The sequence below is a fragment of the Neovison vison genome, chromosome 6, assembly GCF_020171115.1.
Source record: "Neovison vison isolate M4711 chromosome 6, ASM_NN_V1, whole genome shotgun sequence".
Taxonomy (NCBI): Eukaryota; Metazoa; Chordata; class Mammalia; order Carnivora; family Mustelidae; genus Neogale; species Neogale vison.
This window is the reverse complement of record NC_058096.1, coordinates 191,182,490-191,204,634: the sequence shown is the minus strand read 5'-3', so window position 1 is coordinate 191,204,634 and position 22,145 is coordinate 191,182,490. Positions and strand designations below refer to the sequence as shown.

At 42.4% G+C, this 22,145-nt stretch overlaps 1 protein-coding gene across 14 annotated transcripts in view; it reads right to left on the bottom strand.

The window, feature by feature from the left end:
• Window positions 1-22,145, bottom strand: part of MAGI1 (membrane associated guanylate kinase, WW and PDZ domain containing 1) — a 639,776-nt gene that overhangs the window by 112,462 nt on the left and 505,169 nt on the right. For all 14 annotated transcript variants that reach the window (XM_044253207.1, XM_044253208.1, XM_044253209.1 and 11 more), the window contains exons 3-4: window positions 18,879-18,998; window positions 4,006-4,212 (exon numbers count right to left, since the gene is read on the bottom strand). In XM_044253207.1, coding sequence (XP_044109142.1) covers window positions 4,006-4,212; window positions 18,879-18,998 — 327 coding nt within the window. The remainder of the gene's footprint in view (window positions 1-4,005; window positions 4,213-18,878; window positions 18,999-22,145) is intronic.

Below are 22,145 nucleotides of genomic sequence, written 5' to 3'. Positions count from 1 at the left end.
ATCTAACTGATTAACCAAAATAAAGCTATAGATATTTAATGTAAACGATTTGACGTGTTTGGCTTTCTGTGTCTTCTTTCCAGTTCAACAGAGCCTTAAACAACCTCATTCTCTCAAAGAAAATGAAAAGTCCAACAATGGGAGAACCACGACAAAGTGCAGACTTACGAACTCATCGTCCTACTCATGGCTTTGACTTTGACATGTGCTCTGATTTTAAGAAAATCTTTCATTTGATCCACCAAACATGGAGGAGCTGCTATCACTCTCTGACAAAAGGTTGCCAGTGGATCCAAACAGGATAGGGAAAGGGGATGACTGGAACACAGGCTGGATGGGGAACCAGGAAGCCTGGTTCTCCTGCTGTCTAGTGGGGGGGACGTGCCCTGTTCCTCAGTGTTCCCCTCTACAAAATGTGGAAGGTAATGCCTAGGTTGCTAAGTGCTCAACATTTCCAGGTGGTTTGGGGGATACGTGTGAAGATGACTTATAAACCATAAAAGAACATAAATAACTTTTTCATGTATAATAAGTAAGAAGTTTCCAAATATTAAATACACATATGCATACTTGGGGCCTTGTGAAGGTGACTCATGTCAGACGTACATTTCTGGAGCGTGTATCACATGCCCCCAACTTTTAGCAGTAGGTGCCATCTCTGACAGCGTACAGAGCTAATAAACTTGATTTAAAACACACTGAGCACACCGGATGAGCACGCGGGCTCTGAAGTCAGATTTTGGGGTTGAAATGACAGCTTTGACAGTCACTGGCTTTGTGATCTTGGACAAGCTATTAGACCTCCCTCATATATGTGTAAAAAGCTTAGCAAAGTGCCTGCCACATAGCCCTGAGAAACATTAGCTCCTAAAATAATATCATCTCTTGACATTCCAAAGCAATGTTTTATCATTGCCCACTAATGGAAGAGAAGCATCAGCAACCTCATGTTCAATAGCAGGGGGGCTGCTGGGAGGAAAATAAAGCCTCGGAACACAATTAAATAACCTTTGATGTCTCCTGGAAGGGGTTAACGGATGAACCATCTACTTTTTAGTTGTGGTGGTTTGGTACAGATTTTCTAAGCTGTCTGAATAAGGTCCTTATACAAATGCTTTTATTTAGCGTTAAGCAACTGTGTGCTTTGGTCAGAAAAATAACTCTACGTTCAGGAAGCACACATAAAGAGTGCTCATTCTCAAGGACCCATGTAGGTCCATAATTGAGGCACACTGTGTAGAAGACTGGACTATTGCTTCATGCTCAACAGTCAGTTCTGGAAGTATCTGGGGGTAGTATCTGGAACGGGTTCCTCGTTGTTCCGCTCTTGCCTCGGTCACTGACAAGAGGAAGGGATTGTGGCCACCTCCCCAGGAGGCTTTTGGCTACAACTCTCCTCCTCTTTTGCCTACAGACATTCCCCATATTATGTAGACATTTCATACCTCCTTCCAAAGACCCAAGGCAGAAGTCAGTTAAGATAGTAGCAATAGCAGGTTAATTAAAAATATCCCAGTAAATATTTTTAATACCTCCACTGTGTTTCTCTATTTGTATATGAAACCCATTCCTTTATCATAACTCTCCCAACCAGGAGCCAAGACCTCATTATATTACTGTCACTCTATGCTCCCAGAGGCTCGTGAATTGCTACTTCAAGCGGTTCAGAGAGCAAAAATGCTTTGACACAGCTAGTTTGATACACAGATCACAGACTGGGTAGTGTCAATTATCTGAAAGAATTTATATGAGTTAGGGTATGACAGGTTGTCAGCTGTCAGAGTTGTAGCATGGTAAGTGAGAAGGCATTTACTCAACACACTGAGGACGCCCATCACACGTATATCTGAAGATCATTTCTCTCTGCATCCTACCGACTTTCTTGGTGTTAAGGACAGGAGGCTGAGGAAGACAATAAGGTGCCACCTGGCTTTTGTGTGGGTGTGTGCAGAAGGAATGATCAGACTGGTTTCGGCAATTGACAAATTGAGCCCCAAAGTTTTTCTTCGATGCCAGAATTTCTAGGGAGTATTCAGTGGGGTCAGAATACCTGAGGCATGGCCTTTAGAGACCAAGATTTATAGCAGCTACTAACAGGAAGAGCATTAAAACCTATAGTCAACAACTCCTACTTTATTCCTGCTTCAAAGCTAGAAACCTACTTAATAAATAGAGGAGAAATAAGGGCACGCACATTTCCTGGGGACCATCCAGTCCACATGGCAGAACGATTTCCATGCACATCACTCTGAAAATCTTATTTCTGTGCCCACAACTCTGTTTTGGATTATATTATGATTCGTTATCCTTATTTGGTGAAAGATCAAGACATTATAATGCTAGCTACTTTTTTAAAGAAATATTAACTTTTTTTTCATAATCTGTTTTCCTATCAGCAAGGACTATTATACATGAATCAAGTATTTCTAAGTAATTGAAATGAGCTGATTTCAATAAATGCATATGCAAAAGATGGTAAATTTCTCCTAGCTATTACAACTATAGGTTAGCCCCTGGCTTAACCATTCTAATTGGAAAATGGAAATTTTTTTTGAATCCAGTTCTTGGGAGCTGGAAGGGGGAAGTTAGTTATGACTTAACCTTAACCATTTCACATGTGATAGAAGTCAGATAGTACATTTATAATAAGACAACTACCAAGAACCAAGAAGCTAGGATAACAAAGTAGGTCTCCTCTTGTTTATTCAATGCCTCTTGCAGAAGGAGTGGTTACTGTTAGGACAACAAAACCATCAGAAATTATCTTAATTGTCATCTTGAAGAATTTTAGGCTTCTGAGCTTAATGAATTAGAAAACTTCAGAAGAGGTCTATACAGGCTCTAGAAACCATTTGGCTAATACAAGCATTTTCCTAAATATCCTATTAGCTTTGCTAACGCAATACAGACTTTAACTAATTTCCCCTTTATTGGAATTGAGTCTAATCAAGTAATTACTGAAGTGTGGTGATGTCAGGAAAGGTTACTAGGAGAGGGTTAGATCTCATATGCTGCAAATAGATAACTTCTCCATAGCGATACTCTAAAATATTGAAGAAATTAGTTAAGCAGAGGAAAAACAGGAGAAACAAGCTTTCGTCAAAGTCACCATATTACAAACTGGATTGACAAATGTCTGGTACAGTTGCGACACCCTGAGTTACTACCTAAGGTCAGACCCCCATAAAGCGAAAAATATTTTTGAACAGTTCTGGGTCACTACACTAACTCAGGAAATATACATCATAACCTCTGTGAATGGTGCCCCTAAGAACTGTGCAAGACACAGTCTGCAACTGTCTTACCCAGAGGCACTGTCCTTGAAGATCCCCTCATAAAACACAGCATACCTAAGCTTGGGGGCAGATGGTCCTGAATGTATATTTAAATGTATAATGCAGTGAACAATATATGCTCTGTAACGTAGAATACATATGTAAGATATAATCAAGTATTTATTATTTTTCCATCTTTCTCCATTTGGGGGCAAACAGAAAAACTGCACCAGGTAACCGAACACAGTATATAGTTCAATTACAATCTCTATTTATAAAGGTAGGAGACAAAAGGATGCAGCTAGCCTTCCAGACGACATCAGCGGATACGGAACTGTTAAACAATTCTCATATTTCCCTTTATAGGTCATCAGGCATAATTATGGAGCAGTGTCAAGGCCAAGAAATAAATGAACAAAATACAAATATCCTTAAAATATCATTTGGAAGAGAAGGAAACAATGCTGATTATTCTTGATTCCCTTCTACAGACATTTCCCTCTAGCCCCTTTAAGATATGTGGGTGAAGTTAAAATAATCCTGCAAAGAAGCATGAAAAATAGATCAGGGAAAATAGCACCTCTTCCCCAAGCCTTGCATGGTCAGTTCGAATTTCGTCAACCCTTCCAAGTGGTTCTTGAGAACAGACCCCTTCTCTTCGCTCTCCACCAAAGCCTCGCACCACCCCTTCCCCCAAATCCATTGAAGGGGAAGGTAGTCTGGTCTTTACCTGTAAAGCTACTGTTCATTTCAGGAACATCATCCTCCTCCTCGTTCTCCGCATGGACTATGCCAGCATTTTGCATATCATTGTAGGACTTGGTTCGCTTTGGGGTTGACTGCTTGGAGCCAGACTGAAGGCTTTGCAAGGCATCCGTCGTGATCACTTTCCCACTGACTGGCTGGCTAGGAGGTTTGGGTGTCCCATAATAGTTTCCTAGGTGATGGAGAGACACATTTGCATGTTTTAGAAAGAATACTTTGTGTTTTTTTTCAAGACTTCACATCTGAATGTCTCAGTACATTAAAAAAAAATTTTTTTTTTAAACTAGAAAACCAGAACACACTGTATTTCATTTCTGGAATAGGTCACAAGAGATGTTGTTCCTACCCAGCTAGACATGGTGATTTCCGAAGTCAGGAGGAAAACTGCATTATTTCATTGCAAAGAACCTACTACTAGGGCTAAAAACAAAGCAGCTGTACTGAATACCAAAACTTCATCCTCATTACATTTGAAATTCAATTGGTCACCTTTTTATATATATGCACCAGCGTAATGCTGAATCCAATTTAGAGTTCGCTTCAGAGAAAATAAAAAATTCATTATGGCCAGCACCCTTACACGCCTACAAAGTCAAGGTGACCTTCCCTTAATAAGGGGACTCCTTAAGAGGGAACCAGAGCACTATATAAAAAGGAGGATGGTGAACCCCACGTGGCGCGTCTTTAGCTGAATGGCAGGCTTGACTCTCAGGGTCATGTGGGGTAGGAGTAAACCCTTGCCAAGTTTTAACAGAAAACTGTGTCAATGGTGGCATGGTGGCCACTCTTTTAGGGAATGTCCATTTCACTTTTAAGCACTTTTCCCAACATTTGACTCAGTGTGTTAAGTGATTCTGAGCAGTACCTGGAGGGATTTTTACATTTTATTATTTTAATAAGTGTTTATATTTTTAATGTGGACTAAAAGAAAAAATCTAGCTCTACTAAGTTATAGTAGTTACAATAAAGTTTACTTTTAAAATTAAAGAGAAAAAGCAATATTTTAAAGTGATTTTTTTATTTTAAAAGGCAGCTATATATAATAAAAGGTAATTAACTGAGTAAGAATAGTAATGGCAGTGATTAGAGTTTCTTTTTGAAAACTTAAGATAAAAATGTTATTTTAAAGAATATTTCAAGTAAGTAATAGATAGTATGTTCAGATATGGACAAAGCCATAAAGATGATTCATGAACAGCCAAAGTTTGAAAAATAAGCTTATAATCAATAATATACAGTGACTACATGATAAAAAAATCAGCACTAGAATGCCACTAATCCATTCACCAGCACACATCTTCTAAAGGAAGGTCAGAAAGATAAATGACACAGAGTCCTTCAATAAATCTTAAGCAACGTTTGTAATTCTTTGCTTACTAAAGTAGAATTTATACATAATATCAAATCTTGCACACTGCTTCTTCCCAAAGACTCCCCCCACTGTCTAACCTCAGTACATGATTACGTAAAATACACTATATAACACAAGCACAAAAGCAAAAGGAGACAGTAACACGTTGCTCTGAATGAAACACACGGGTATTCAAGAGCTGGCTTCTACTGAGCCTTTGTTTTATAATTAAAATTTATTTTTTATTACTATTATTTCTTTAAAATATTGTGAACCATCACTTATGAATATACACACCCACTTTCTTTGACAGTGGTGTGATCGTGTGTGTCAGCAGGAAAAACTAACCACACCTGTTAAAACATGCAGTAGACTAATGGGTACCATGTTTGATTTGAAGGACACCAGAATGAAACCTACAAAACACAATGTGGAGGCTTATGCTCAACTCAATTATCATAGTTCTTTTCACAAAAGATGATGGTATCAATTTCTTCAAAACATCTGTCAGGTTTCTTTCTTTTTTTTTTTTTCCCCAATTTATTTATTTTCAGAAAAACAGTATTCATTATTTTTTCACCACACCCAGTGCTCCATGCAAGCTGTGCCCTCTATAATACCCACCACCTGGTACCCCAACCTCCCACCCCCCCCCACTTCAAACCCCTCAGATTGTTTTTCAGAGTCCATAGTCTCTCATGGTTCATCTCCCCTTCCAATTTACCCAAAAGCACATACCCTCCCCAATGTCCATAACCCTACCCCCCTTCTCCCAACCCCCCTCCCCCCAGCAACCCACAGTTTGTTTCGTGAGATTAAGAGTCACTTATGGTTTGGCTCCCTCCCTATCCCATCTTGTTTCATGGATTCTAACTTAAAGGTACAGGTGATGAATACAACCAACTTGAAGAAAGGCATCCCATGTATGTTTTTAGAGGCTAACATGTGTTGCAAGGAAGAATTAAGGAGCACACATATGAACCAAGACTCTTGTTGTATTTCTTTTTTTTTTTTTAAGATTTTATTTATTTATTTGACAGAGATCACAAGTAGACAGAGAGACAGGGGGAGGCAGGTTCCCCGCTGAGCAGAGAGCTCAATGCAGGGCTCAATTCCAGGACCCTGGGATCAGGACTTGAGCTTAAGGCAGAGATCCAACCCATTGAGCCACCCAGGCACCCCAACTTCTTGCATTTCTATAGAGTTTACATCTAAGGACATCCTATATCTTTTCTGAAGTTGAAAGGAGGCCACAGTGTTGACCTTTTCGTGAACTGAAGACTATTAATGCGGTTAAGTAAGTAAAACAGCTAACTATTTAAAAAATATCTTTACATGGGAGGAAAAAAAAGGAAAGACAAACTCCAATGAATTTAATTATAACTCCTTCTAATTAGTGATCCTTCTGATCACTAATCTACCAAAGTATCATGTGTATTTTTGAATTGGAAGTAAACAAGTACCAGTGTCTATGTTAAGACTCCTCCACTGAAATATGGGACCAAAGGATGGGTCCCTTTATTCATAATTTTATAATTACAATTTTACAAACATAATCATTCACTTTCAGTGCCATGAAACCAAAGCAACAATCAGGAAACTATTCTCACTTGAAAATCAATGAAAACTTAGATACCCTCAGTTTTTGACAAAAATAAATGTTTGGAAAACAAAAGTTCTACCCAAATTTGACAAATATGTGTGGATTTTCCTCAGTTTTCAAGTTCAGAATCTTTCTTAATAAATGATTAGCAGATTTCTCAATGAAGTTATAAACTCCCCCAAACAGCCCACTTATTCATAGTTATTTCCTATTCCTGAAAATTAGTTTAAGATGGCAGACCCAAAAAAAAGTACCTATTCTTAGGCTGACCATTCGCAATGGCTATTGTCAAAGACAAACTATTGCGTGAGGAATGTCATTCAGGTTAACCTAAGGTGTGGACATGAGCGGTATCTAGCACACCAAAGCGGAAAAGAGACAGTTTAGGCTTCCGAATCCTAACTGGCTCCACGATTATAGACATTTAACCATTAAAGAGACAAACGAAAAGCCCTCTTTGTTCTCTTCTGTAAAACTGGAATTCTAAGAATAATTCATTTTTTTAAATTCAGCATTTTAATTTTTTTATTATGTTACATTAGTCACCATACAGTATTTCATTAGTTTTTGATGTAGTGTTCCATGCTTCATTGCTTGCGTACAACAACACCCCATGCTCCATGCAATACGTGCCCTCTCTAATGCCCGTCACCAAGCTAACTCATTCCCCCCACCCCATGTCCTCTGAAACCCTCAGTTTCCCAGAGTCCAGAGTTTCTCATGGTTTGTCTCCTGCTTTGATTCCCCACCTGTCCTTCATTTTCCCCCTCCTCTCCTGAATACCTCCTTTCTATCTAGAGCACCTGTTTGGAGGATAAAAGGAGATGGTCCACTGAAAGCCTCTAACCTACACCAAAGTCTGCTACTACACGGAGCCTTGAGGACTGCTACTTAATGTTCACAGCTTGTTTCTAATCTCTCAAAGGAGCTCATTCCACCGTGTTGGAAGGATTAACAAGACATTGTGTCTCAGGCACCTGCCACAAGATAACTCAATACTCTTCCTTTACTCTTGTAAAGGAACAAGCAAAAGAACCTGCCAATGATGAAAGAGCCTTGGGCAAGGTTTTAACCCTCAGTCTAATACACCCTCTGTGAGACAGAAATGACAGCCTGAGTGACCCCAGGATTATTGTGAATATCAAATTATTTAACTTTCTCAAAGGTACCCTGTAAACTATAAGGGGTTATAAATGGGAAACGGTGCAATTACTTAAATCCCTCCAGCATTTCTTATTACCCATATTGCCTACAAATATTACAGAAAAGCTTATTTCTAGGAGTTCTCTAACTACAGGGAGTTCAACTTTCCTTCACAGATACATTTTTTCCCCCGTGTATTCTAAAAAATCATTTGAATTACTCCCTAACATAAAAATGGAGTTGTTTTTTTTTTAAATTTAAAAGACTTTATTTATTTGACAGAGAGAGCACAAGCAGGCAGAGCAAGAGGCAGAGGGAGAGGGAGAAGCAGACTCCCCGCTGAGCAGAAAGCCCAATACAGGGCTCGATCCTAGGACCCTGGGATCATGACCTGAGCCGAAGGCAGGTGCTTAACCCACTGAGTCACAAAGGCACCCCAAAAATGGATTGTTTCTGATTAAAATCTGGATATACTGAGAAGTGCTATACAACAGAGCATAAGCTCTGGTTCCTTGGATTCTGTCCGTTCCAGGCAATGTTGATGACAAGTGTGTGACCACGGCCAATTCACCTGGAACACACTCATTGAATTAAGGATTTCTGCAGAGAAGCTGTTCTCTTACCCTGGGTGCGTCCCTGTCCTAGCCAGGCCAACATCTTGGCCCCAGTCAAGAACAGCCTCCAGAAGGCTGATGCAATGGGAAACCATGGGCGTACAAAGGGACTGGAGCACAGCAGGGAGGGGAGAAAACCTAAAACTTCGAAACAGCTTGGGTAAGTCACGGATTGGTCTTAGTGATGTGATTCTGGGTGAATGTGGTTTTGGTCCCCGGACTTGTGGTGGGTGGGATTATGCTGAAATCCCATGTTGCCTTCACCATGGGATGGGCAAGATGGGTGGTGCACTTGCCATCGGCCAGTCACCACGGGTTCCACTGCCTCGACCCGCCCTCTTCACTTTCCAAGTCTAGCTGCCTGGCCCGGGGCTGGTCAGCACTGGGCCACGCCTAGCCACAGTAGACCGCAAACTTACAGATGGTACAGGCGAGAGACTCCCTGTGAGGAATACGCGCAGCACATAATGCTATTAAAGAAAAATCATATGAAGAATTATAAGTGATTAAAAAATTAATTTGGGTTACCACCTAGCAGGCTTCACAGCTTCTGGGAGACACGAGCCCGACTGTCCTATAGTCTCCACGTTAGCCAACACACACTTCCTGAGGTGGCCGGGCTCGCTCCCAAGTGGGAATGCATGTGTCTCTACAGCTATTTTCAAAACCGGCTCTACAATAAAACTTAACACGGATGGTGGCTGGGGAGGGAGGAGAGGGCAAGGGAAGACAGAAGAGGAAGCTGCTGCTGGCCTTAATTAACAGACACAATCTTTTGGCCATGACCAAGCCTAAGAAAATATTTTCTGACATGCATTTAAAAATTAATGGGGACAGCAAATCAATTTTTAGAGCTTGATAAAATATTTAAGGAGGACCGTAACCCTGAGTTTTAAGCCAGAATGAATCAAATCTATATGACCTCTCACTTTGTACAAGTTTAGTATTCATTCATTTCCCTAAAGAGAACTTATTTTTGGGGGGGGAGGGGGGCAGGCACCATGCTAGACAGTAGAAATAAGATGTAAAGAGGGGACTAAAACGTGATCTTCACAAATGCTCTGTGTGGCATACGCCAGTTTTCTTAAACGTCGTGCAAACCATAAAGTTCAATTGCAATGGAGACTCTGGTTGAGTGTGTTGCAAAAGGGCCCAAGATTCTGAATTTCTAGCTAGGACTCACCAGCGAGGAGCACTGGACCACCCCTTGCATAGACAGCAGAGGGAACCAGGTCACAGAAAACCATTCCTCTTTAGTAGATGAGGAACGCGGAGGCCAACAGCGGCAGAAATGCCTGCCTTAAGAGTCAGGTCTGGCTGGTCCAGGGTAAACATTGCTCGGGTTCTTTGGACCCCAGTCTGCAATTCCACATGGGAGGTGGGTGGAACAAGGGACACTTGACTGTCTTCTTCCTACAGAACATACTTTTGAAAATAAGCAGAGCAGCACGGTAGTGAGTACCGACGTCCTGGAATCCATAGTATGCGTCTTCAATGGGGCAATATCGCCTCCAAGGACGCAAAAATGGGTTTGATTCTTTGGGGTGTGGAAGGAAAAAAAACGCCTTCCTCTTTCTATGTGTAAAATGCAGAGGTACATAGAGTCCAGAAGGCCACAGACATCCCGCTTACCTGTTTTTGCCTAGCCTCAGGGTCATGCCACCAACCACCTGCTTGTCCTCAGAGACTGTACCTCTGACCCCCCCAACTAGATCAAAGCTGCCCTGAAGTGTCCTCGGGAAACCATGTGCCTCGCCTTCCCGATGCCCTTTGCTGTAATTATCACACAGCTGAGTTTGCCAATATCTGTCTTTACCGCCAGACCACTAGCACCAGGAGAGCAGCGACCACATCTGCTTGTGGACCACGTCTCCAGGCCTGAGGCAGTGCTGGCACAGGCTGGCATGAGGAATTCTTTGGGAATGAGTCAATCCACAGGTAGGGACAGCACACAGGAATGCCAGCCCGGGATGCGCCTCCACGCCTCTCTTGCGGATCTGGTTTTTTAAGAGCATGACTCACGGCAGCCTCTTCCCAGTCCATCAATCACATCTCGCTGACTTCGGATCCGCGCTATTTCACTTTCTGCTTGCTTGCTCAGCACATGATGGTATCATTCCTACAAACGCCCATCACTTTCTTTTTACTCTTCCCTGGCTTACCTGCTCCACCCCACGGAACCATGATTTGCACGCAAAGAACGACAGTAAGCCACGGTCCTCTAATGAGAAGTTTGTTCTCAACACTGCCGTCTGGCTTTACATAGAAGACTGAAGAGGGTAATAGAATTCAATAGCTTTGTGACCCTAAGCAAGGTAAGGGACCTCTCTCTTTGCAGCCTCAGTTCTTATGGTATAAAGACAAGAACAGCACTCATCTAGCAGGTTTTGAGTGATGGACTCAGATACTACATACAAAGTACTTCACCACTGTGCTGGGAACAATGTTAGCATGTCATGAACCCTAGCAGTCTTAAGTGCCACCTACTGTTGGAGGCCAGTATAAGCTCTAAAACACAGAAGAGGGTACTGGTGTCACAATGTATACTGAAAGCACAACGTTGACTAACATTTATCCTGACTGCGCACCTGTCATGTCACTGCCCATACATTCACTTACTCTCATCTTTATTAATAATCCTATGGGGAAAAAAAAGACATTAGTCCCATTTTCAGATGAAGAAGAGATTCACACAACATGTAAACGATGACTGGCACTTGCACACCCACTTGTCTGTCCCCAACATCGATGATGTCAACTCAGAGGAGTCTCTAAGGATCTCAAAGCAGGGAGTGGAGCAAAACTACCCTGATAGCAGCCTCTCCAGCTTCATATGCAGAGGAACAGCCAATCGCAGCACAGATTCCCTTTGGTTACTTTCATTATCAACAGAGAACATTCCACGGTGGAGTTTGCCAACAGAGCTTATCACAACAGACGGCTTCCAAGGCCTGCCAAAGAACAGGACTCCAGACCGTCTCATTTTCCTCAATGACAAACAAGAACTCTCTTCACCCCTGCTTTATCTCTGTGTCCCCAAAAAGTATACTCTTGGCAGCTGCTTTTTGGTAGACCTTCTAGGAAGCAAAACAATAACATTATTGAAGGCTGACATCCCTCTCCCTCATTGACATGCAGAAATATGCAACCCATAACTCCAATTTGAAATGTCACACTGGTGCTGTACTTCCATGCTGGGGGAAAACCTTTGTGATGCCTAAAGTGTATAATCAGCCTCTTCTACCCAGAGGCATTTGTAAAACAGGCATGTTTGGAACCACCCCCACTGAATAGTTCATCCCTTGTAAACCCTCTCCTAGAGAAGTCCCAAGGGCTGGCTGAAGCAGCAACCTGTCTCTGTGAGTGGAAATGTCAACAAGAAGGAAAAAAAAAAAAAAAAAAAAAAGAAAGCAAAGCAAGGCAAAGAGAGATGGTGCAGCTGATTTATTTTAAGCACCATATCCAATAAATTTGTTCATTGCCACAATTAGGAAGTCGGGCCAAGGAGGAAAGACACATTTATTTCTATTTTCTTGGCCTTGATATCAAATCTATCTAATGACAGAATGAGGCGTTGGTTCAAATTGCAAAGCCGAGATCAGTTATGAGCTCCACTAATAACTTCTGTGCTTTGTGAGGGACAATAGTTAGACTGCTTATAGAGACAGGTGGGACCTTGATTCTGTTGGAGTAACTCCAACTCTTGGTATTAGAACTGGCGGTGCGTGGAAAGTTCCATCATGCTTTCCCAAGTCCCACCACCGAACCTGCCCTTTTCCAGTTTCTTATCTCAGCAAATGGTACCAGCATCTATCCAGTTATGTAAGACAGAAACTAGGAGTCATCCTAGGATGGCTACCGTCACGTGCATCTTCTACTCCTTCTTACGATAACTGATCCACTGCCAAGCCCAGGTTTTAATCACATAACTATCTTAAGATTCAGTCCACTCATCATTACCACTGCCATCACCATCACAGCCCAAAGCTAACTCCATCTAGGGTTGCCAGAGAAAATGCAAAACTAGATGTTCTATTTTTTTATGTGTTAAATCTAGCTATCTAATCCAGCTCGACCATTAGAGCTCGCTCCAATTATTACTTCTACAGGAAAAGCTTTTCCCCACTCCACAGAGATCAAATCTTCCCAACCTATAGTCTCTGCTAGACCCTGGCGCACTCACAACTGTACACATATGTCTGTGATTATTTGAATATTGAGCCTTGTGCACTACAAGACCTAGGAGGGCAATGATCATATCCAGTTTTGTTCAGCATTTTTTTTTCTTTTAAAGATTTTATTTATTTATTTGACAGAGAGAAATCACAAGTAGACGGAGAGGCAGGCAGAGAGAGAGAGAGAGAGAGAGAGAGAGAGAAGCAGGCTCCCCACCGAGCAGAGAGCCCGACGCGGGACTCGATCCCAGGACCCCGAGATCATGACCTGAGCTGAAGGCAGCGGCTCAACCCACTGAGCCACCCAGGCTCCCCTTGTTCAGCATTTTTAATGGATAAACAACTGGTGAAACAAATCAGGCTTACAGTCTACAAAAGAGGTGTCCATTTCCAAGAGGCAGAATGGGAAATACTGGCATCCCGGTCCTGCCTGGACATGACTTGGGTGATGGGCTTTTGGCCAGGCATTGTCCCAATTCCCTTTAGTGCTTTAGACCAGTCTCTCAAAGGACCTCAGTTCTGTCATCACAGGAAATGACCCCACCTCACTCCCAGCTTTAAAATCCTAGAACCCTCCAACTCTAAACCCCAAACACATATAGACGGTTACCCAGCCCTGAGGTTTTGTTGCCTTATTCTACTTGTCTGCCATTTCACACGTCACTGAATGCATCCACAAAAGAAGATCCACCACTGCTCTGCAGTGACATGCTCTTTGGGAGGATTTGAAATTATCCTTTATAAAGGAGCTTAACTCTTAAACATGCACTTAGCTCCCTGAAGTCAGCTGAGAGAGAGGGGAGGCTCCTTCTTGAGTAGGTGCTCACCCTTCGCTGCAGAAGCTTTTGTTCTAGAGCTGTGCTATAAAACACAGCACCCACCAGACACCTGTGACTATTTAAAGTTAAATTAGTTTAAATTAAACTAAATCTAAAATTCAGTTTCTAAGTCATAATAGCCACGTGCGGCTAGTGGCCGCCATATTATAGGTTCTCTGAACATTTCCATTACTGAAGAAAGTTCTGTTGCATTGCCCTGGTTCTAAAGAAAGCAGGGCATGGCTCTTTGTCCCTCCTTCTCTAGGACCAATGTTCTGACCTTCTCTCGGGTTCATCCCACTTGCTCTCTCTGGATTCAAGCCTCGAGGCCGGTGCAGACTTTCACACTCAAACAATGTCCCTGAGTCTCTCACTTGAAACCATGAGGTCCTCTGACAAGCTTCAGTAACTGTCCCTTCCACAAGGGGGTCTCCTCTGATGGGAGATGAGAAGTTGTGCCCTTGCCGTATGTTTCTGAAGCACCCTATTTCCTTTGTTGGAACACACATAGCTTCTCTTGAAATTGTTCCATTTGCTTCATAACACTGAGGGGCTGCAGAGTACGGACCCTGGCGCTAGGCAGCCCGGGTTTGGACCCAGCTCTATTCCCGGCTCCCCATGTGAACTTAGAAAAGATAATTGGCCTCTTTGGGCCTCATGCTCTTCTTCTGTAAAATGAGGAATCAACTGTACCTACCTTCCAGGACTGCTGGGTAATTAACTGAGCTGGGGCATATCACACACTTTGAAGAGCACCCAACACATAGTTTATGCCAGACAAGTGCTGGCAAAAATAAATAACTAAAAAGCACAGCATCTTCAAAGGCAGGGCTGCTTTGGTCTTCTGTCCTGTATATCACACCTCAGGCCACGAAATGACACCTGAGGCAAAGCGAATGCTCCATTACTACTTGTTGAATTGAACGGTGTACGCGCATACGGGCTTGCTTGAACCCCGTACTGCCGGGAACGTACCGTCTAGTCCTATTCAGAGCAGTGCTAGTGAGCTATCTGTGCAGGGACGCTCACTGCCGCCATGTTCACAAAGTACCCAAAATGGCAGGGCGGGGGTAACATCCTACACGTCCACCTGCAGGGGGCGGGTCGGCATACACTGGGATACCCCACAGCATTTTGAAAGAGCAAGATAGAACCGCATGGGGCGATGTGGAAAGATTTCCAAGACACGTGAAGTAGGAAGGTCAAGAATAGAGGGAAATGATCGGGAGTCCATAGGTGCATGCCCAGTGTGTGTATGGTTTCTGAACCCCTGCACTAGACCCCTTCACCGTGGCCCCCAATGGGGAGGAAGGGAAGCAACTTGGACTTAAGTATGTTGACATTCTTAACTATAGTGAGGATTCCACCACGTACATTTATTACTTTTACTGAAAATGAGCAAAGTGGCTTGCATTAAAGCATGTTGTGGGGGTGCCTGGCTGGCTCAGTCAGCTCAGTTGGAGCCAGCCAGGCAGCCCCAGTGGCATGAATAGCACACAACTCTTCACCTCAGGGTCATAAGTTTGAAACCCACATTGGGTGTAGGGATCACTAAAATAAATAAATAAACTTAAGAAAAAAGTCTTTTCCTCTCTGGAACCAGGACAGGGCAAGAGAGAAAAATCCAAACAGGAAAAAAAAAAAAAAAGACAGTGAATACCTGGGAAGTAAATAAAGATGTTTTACTGGCAAATGCCCTGGTTTACTGTCGAGTGGGAGGGGGAGGGGATGCACCACGGTGGCACTTTCGGACCACGGTGTGTGTAAATCTAAGAGCTGACGCTGACTGAGAGCTTACATGGGTCAGACACTGTGCTCAGCTCTTTCCAATTATTGTCTCATTTAATCCTACCTGTGAGGAAGCGCTATTATTATCCTCATTTCAGCAAAGGGAAAAGGGAGGCACAGAGCATTAAGCGACTTGCTGGAGGGCACACGGCTTCACCGCAAAGGGGCTGAAATTCCATCTCAGGCAGGGCGTCAGGCCAGCCTGCACGTTTGTTAGTGTCCGACAGACAGAGCCGTCGGGGCCCGTCCAAGGGAGGCAAGGGCAGAGGAAGTTCTCTAAAGGTCTAGCCAGCCCTATTCCTTGAACGGTATCTGGCATTTCATAAAAATTCCATTTTGCTTCAAACTTAGGAAAGTCAACATAATACACTTCAGTGGGTTCCAAAAATGTATGAGCTCTTTCATATGGTGGGGAAATTACACAGCTAAAAGGTCAAAGGCTGACAAACACAGAACAATCAAATGGCTGAAAAACGGACTGGGTTATTAATGCTGGGCCTGAGAAGATCTCAACTCCAAAACAACGCAGCAACGCTCACAGAAAGACGGTTCTATACGAAACGATTGGACGCTCTCTGAAAAACGTTTCCCTGTTGCTACCTACCATGAAGTTAGGTCAAAGTACAGATGAGTTATTTCTACAACTTTGTAGTTACATTCGGGATATTCTCCTTGGGGGTTGCAGGTAAGAGTATGAGGATGTGAAAGTCAGACTGAGCTGGGTTTGGTTCCAGGCTCCAGCATTCCGGCAGCAGTGGTACAACCTTGAACGTGTCCCTAAATGCTACTTGGTCTCAGCTAATCCATCTGAAAACTCCCTGATAACAGTTACCTCTGCCCAAGTGATACAAGTAATTGGGAAACAAAGGAACTCCGCCTCTATGTCATTTGTAATAGAAACAACTGGAGAGAATGACTTTCTCTTCCTTGTTCCCCAGACAAGCTGTTGTCCACACCACGGGCTTCACTTTTCCAACTCAACACATACTCTTTGGCATTACACAACCACTTTCACCCTCAACCTTTCCAAAAACGCAATTTTTTTTTTTTTTTGAAACATTAAGGGCTTCAAGCTCCCCAGATGGGCATAATAACAGATTCCAAATAAGAACAATTCACTTTCTGCTAATGAAAGAGGATTCACATTTGCCCTATTCTGGGCCACGTGAATTTTTAACTAGATTTGCATTTGCAAGACAACCTTGAAGAAGCTCCTGGTGAGTCCACTTCGCCTCCTTCCCTCCCCTCGCTGTACGCTTTAGTGGATTTTCCTTGCGCTGGGTTTTCTCAGACCCCCTCCCAGTTTCCCAGCCACCAGTCAAATCGCAACACTTTAAGGAAACTGAGACAATTGATAATTAGCAATGCACTCAGGGAATATACTCCTGAATTCTCACAATCAGAAATTTGATTAACATCTAAACACAGCCCAGAGTATATTCACAATTTGGAAATGAGCAGTAGGTGCAAAGATAATGCTCTTCCTCCCGCCTCCCTCCAAAAAATATCGAACCATAATCAGTATAACTAAAGTCCATGACCATTACTTAACTGTTAGCCACTGCCTGGAGAAAGGGCTATTATCATATCAAAGCTATAATATCCCTAATAAAATAATAGTCCACTTTGTACGTACATTTTGTTTTTAACAAAAAGAAAACAAACTACTACTTGAAAATGTCCTTATGATCACCAAGTAAATCAACTCTTGAAAATGTCCCTGTGATCACCAAATAAATCCAAATGTTAAAAGACTGTAAAGAAGTACACACAATAATTTGACCAAGTTAATAATCTGGCCTACTAAATTGGATATTATGCTCTTCTGTCTCAAATTATAATACTCAAAAGAGCAATCAAGCTACAATATTGTTTTCAGAAAATGTACGTTGACTTTCTTCCCTACATTTGGCTTTGACCCTTCTATCCCATCTGGGGGATCTCATCCTATAGACTTATTTGCACTTGTGTGAAATGATTTATGCCTGTGTTATTCAACATAGTAGTGTTGTGAAATATTAAAAATCTTTATCCAATGGGATAAATAGTTAAATAAATCATGGCCATGCTGATACAAAGAGATTACACAGCCATTTAAAAAACAAAACAATTCAAGTGCTCTATTACTGAAACTATAAAGAACTAGAAGACACTGTTAAAAGACCAAGGTGCCAAACATCATGTATTGTATACTACCTTTTTTACAAAATAGGGAAGAAATAAGAGCACATGCAGAGAACACACGTTTATGTACACACATGGCACAGGTGTCCTTGTATTTACATAAAGAAATTTCAGAAGGGTGAGCAAAAACTCACGGCACTGGATGTAATATGGAGAGAGAGGAGAATCTGAAATTAGGCAGATAAAGATAGATATACAAAAGAGATTACTTATTTCATACTTTTGAGATATTGTGCTTCATGAACCATATATATATGTATTATCTACACAAAAAATACATTAAAAATCAATTAGCGCTTTAAAAAAATGACATTCTATTCCTTCAAGATTAAAACAATACCTGTTGGGCGCTGGGTGGCTCAGTGGGTGAAGTCTCTGCCTTTGGCCCGGGTCATGATCTCGGGGTCCTGGGATCCAATCCCACATCAGGCTCTCTGCTCAGCGGGGAGCCTGCTTCCCCCCCAACCCCCACTTGCCTGTTCTGCCTGCTTGTGATCTCTCTCTCTCTCTATCAAATTAATAAATAAAATCTTCAAAAAAACAAAAACAAAAAACAAAAACAACAACAACAAAAAACTACCTGTAAGGTCACATTTTGTAATTGACCATAATTCTTTTCCCACTTTTTTTTCATTTTTCTTTTTTTAAAAGATTTTATTTATTTATTTGACAGACAGAGATCACAAGTAGGCAGAGAGGCAGGCACAGAGAGAGAGGAGGAAGCAGGCTCCCCGCTCAGCAGAGAGCCCAATGCAAGGCTTGATCCCAGGACGCTGGGATCATGACCTGAGCCAAAAGCAGAGGCTTTAACCCACTGAGCCACCCAGGCACCCCTCTCTTTTTTCTAATACTATGCAAGCCCATACCTCACAACAACAACACACACACACACACACACACACACGTATGTACAGTCTACAATTAATAAAGAAGAAACCTCTTGGAGAAAAAAAAGAGCCTCCAAACTATTTTTAAACGATTTTTAAAGAGTGCCACAAAGCCTTACACCACATATTTTCTCCATCTTAGTAAGGTGAACTGCAGTCTCCTACAGTTGATCAGACTCTGCGAGTTCACAAAACACTCCTGTCTGCAGAGCTCTGGTGCCTCCCCAGTGCCCAGGACAGAGGCAGCCTCACGGCCCTCGCACAGATACACTCACCTTCATAGGTGCCGACTTCCAGAAGGGTCCCGCTCTGCTCGAGGTCCAAGAACTCCTTCACAGTCAGAAAGTTATAGTCCACGCCAGGCACTTCTCCTTCTCTGGGAGATCGGGTTGTGCCTGCAGCCGACAAGACAGATGCACAAGACACCATCAGTCCATGAAAACAGGAAGCTCCCCATTCGGTTGTAATTGGAATAACCTGTTCTGTAAGCTGGACAGCCTAAGCCTGCCACCCATCTGCCCAGACAGGGACCTGGTAAGGACAACTTTTTTTCTAACAGCACAGCAGCCTCACTTCCACCCTCTCATGCTTGTGACCTTTGGATGGGAGCAAGAGCCATCCAAGCACCGCTGGGTAGCCTGGGGTGAGTTTTTATCATTTCTTAAAATGCACTGAATGAAAACGGCAAATGGGATTTTAGACAGACAACATTCACAATCAGCAGCTTTTACGACTCCAGTAGATACTAAAAAGTTATCCACCTTAAGCTCACAGCCTAAGGGGTTTATATTTTTAACAAAGGCCTCAAAATTCCTGTGTTTTGAAGGATATCCGGCAAGTTCCACTGTAATAAGCCCTTTGAAGAAAATGACACCCACTGCATAAACACATCACCAGAGAAATGCAATTGCCCAAGATCAGTGGTTGGCTATCTCCCAGGGATTAAAATGCTGCTGCTCTTGGTGTAATTAATAGGTTTGATGAAAAGAGGCCACCCGTAAGTTCTGATGGGAGAGAAGGGGCACTGAATTTGCTAGAAAATTCTCCCCTTGAGCATGATCATTCTCTCAATGACTAATAAATACAACAATTCTTCTTATGAATAATGTAGGGTGTCTAGAGGATTTGAGTCACCCAGCTCAGGTGCTAGGCTCTGTGCTTCTCTTTTAGCCTAATCTCAACCAAAAGTGTAGAAGTAGTGTGGAAGGAATATGATTTACACACAAACCGAGAACAGAAAACAAATCAAGAAGCAATTATGCGGTGTGTGCAAGGAACCTCTGTTAAATACTATAAAGCCTCAAAAAAGAGCAAAACACAGGATTTCTGCTCTCACATTCAAATTAGGTGATATGATCCACATAACTTGCTTTGCAAGGCACCATACCTGTGCTGCTCTAAGGTCGATGTTTTCCTACACAATAAGCAGGGATTTTTCGGTATTCCTAAGGACTTAATAAGCAAGGATTTCCCCCTAAAACTTTAAAGCAATTCAGTAACCAGCTGTATGTGCCTTGTGGCTCTAATGTTCTCTCAACACCTGTCTATGAGAATGATCATGTCTGCACACCTAACGGTACCATCCAGCATTTCTCTTAAGTCAAAAAAATAAAACAAAACAAAACCAACCACCAAAACCCCAAAAAAATCCCCCAAACCAAAAACAAGCCCCTCAACACTTGTTGCACACTTAACTCAGGATAAATACATTTTAAATGAGCCTGGTTTTTCTAATATCTGAAATCAGAGCTTTATAAATAGCCTCAAACTCCCCATAGTATGGTTGTATTGCATACGTTTGCTTTTCTGGAGCTTTCCGGTAAAGAAGCTGCTTGTATCCGAAGTCCACTCTTGTACGATTTCCTGATTTGTTCCTATTTCGGGCTCCCCCGACAGTTGATGACAAGCCCTTTCAGGTAGCTTACAATTTTTAAATTGACATCTTCGATGTCAGACACATAACAGGTACTGCATTAACACAGAGAATACCAGAAACTGTAGCTGAGCAGGTGTCTGAAGTGGGAATGGTAAGTTCAAGGCTTGCCACTCCTCCCCACTTGTGGTCTTAGCAACTTAGGTCCTTGGCTTCTGTTATTACTCGGTTTCCTCATCTGTGACACAGGGATAATAATGGTGCATACACTATAGATTTGCTGTGTGTACTGAATGAAATCAATCTTTTAGAAGACATAGCGCAATAATCATCAGCACATACGATAGTTTATGTCATTGTTAAAATGAAATGAGTTGACAGGATGCTACAGTTCAAAGGCTATATATATATTTATATAATATACACACACATATATATAGGCAAAGGGGCAAGGCAGGGGCAATATATATATATATATATATATATATATTAATATCTCATTACATCTCTCACTAGGTTTTTTTTTTTTCAATAACTATTTAATGAGGTCCCAATTCATGCTGGACACCAGTGCAGGCACTGGGGAAACACTGAAAAACAAGACAAAGTCCCTACCCTAGTGAAATTTACATTTTACTATGAAAGACAGAAAACACATGTGTGTGAGTATAACAAAATTTCAGGTGGAAATCACCATAGGAAACATAGGTTAAAGTGTCTCAGAGCAATATAGGTTAAAGGGTTTAAAAATATCTTAGAAGAAGGAAGTCTGCCGGGGAGGAGGGAAGCTATTTCAGGATGGGGATTAGGGAAAGCCTGGCTAAGGAGGTACCACCCAAATGGAGAGCCCTGCCAAGGTGATGGGAAAGCATTCCGGGAAGGGGGAAGGGCCAAGAACTCTGATGCAGGAAGAGGCAAAAAGGCCAGAGGAATAGTGACAGAATAATGGAAAAGGGTTAAGGAAAGCCATAGCAAACACTTCGTATTTTATCCCAAGGAAGATGAGAAGCCACTGGAGGGTTTTCAGCCGAGGGGTGGGGGGAGGTGTTTGTGCTAGGATTCATTTTAAAAAGATCATTGAGGGGCGCCTGGGTGGCTCAGTGGGTTAAAGCCTCTGCCTTCAGCTCCGGTCATGATCCCAGGGTCCTGGGATGAGCCCTGCATCAGGTTCTCTGCTCAGCGGGGAGACTGCTTCCCCCCTCTCTGCCTGACTCTCTGCCTACTTGTGATCTCTGTCAAATAAATAAATAAAATCTTAAAAAAAAAAATCATTCAGCTTGACAGAGAACAGGCTTTGGGCAGAGCAGGGGGAGGTGGGCACAAACAGAAGCAATGAGATCAGCGAGGTGGTGATTACAGGGTCCATGGGAGAGAAAATCAGGTCGTGGTCAAGAAGAATAGGGCAGAGCTAGTAAGAAACCATCAGATTTCTATCATACATTGTGACTATTTCAAACAGTTGTGACACAGTCCACAAGATGGATGTATTACACTAATCAAGCCACAAGGGGTCTATATTCTGAAGACAAAGCTTATTGATGGGAGTGGATGGAGTGTGTAAGAAAAACAGAGCGATAAAGACTGACATCCCATTCTTTGACCTGGGCAAACGGCCTTGTGCCTTTCATAGAAATCAAGGAGACAAGGGAGGAAGTGGTTCTTAGGGGAA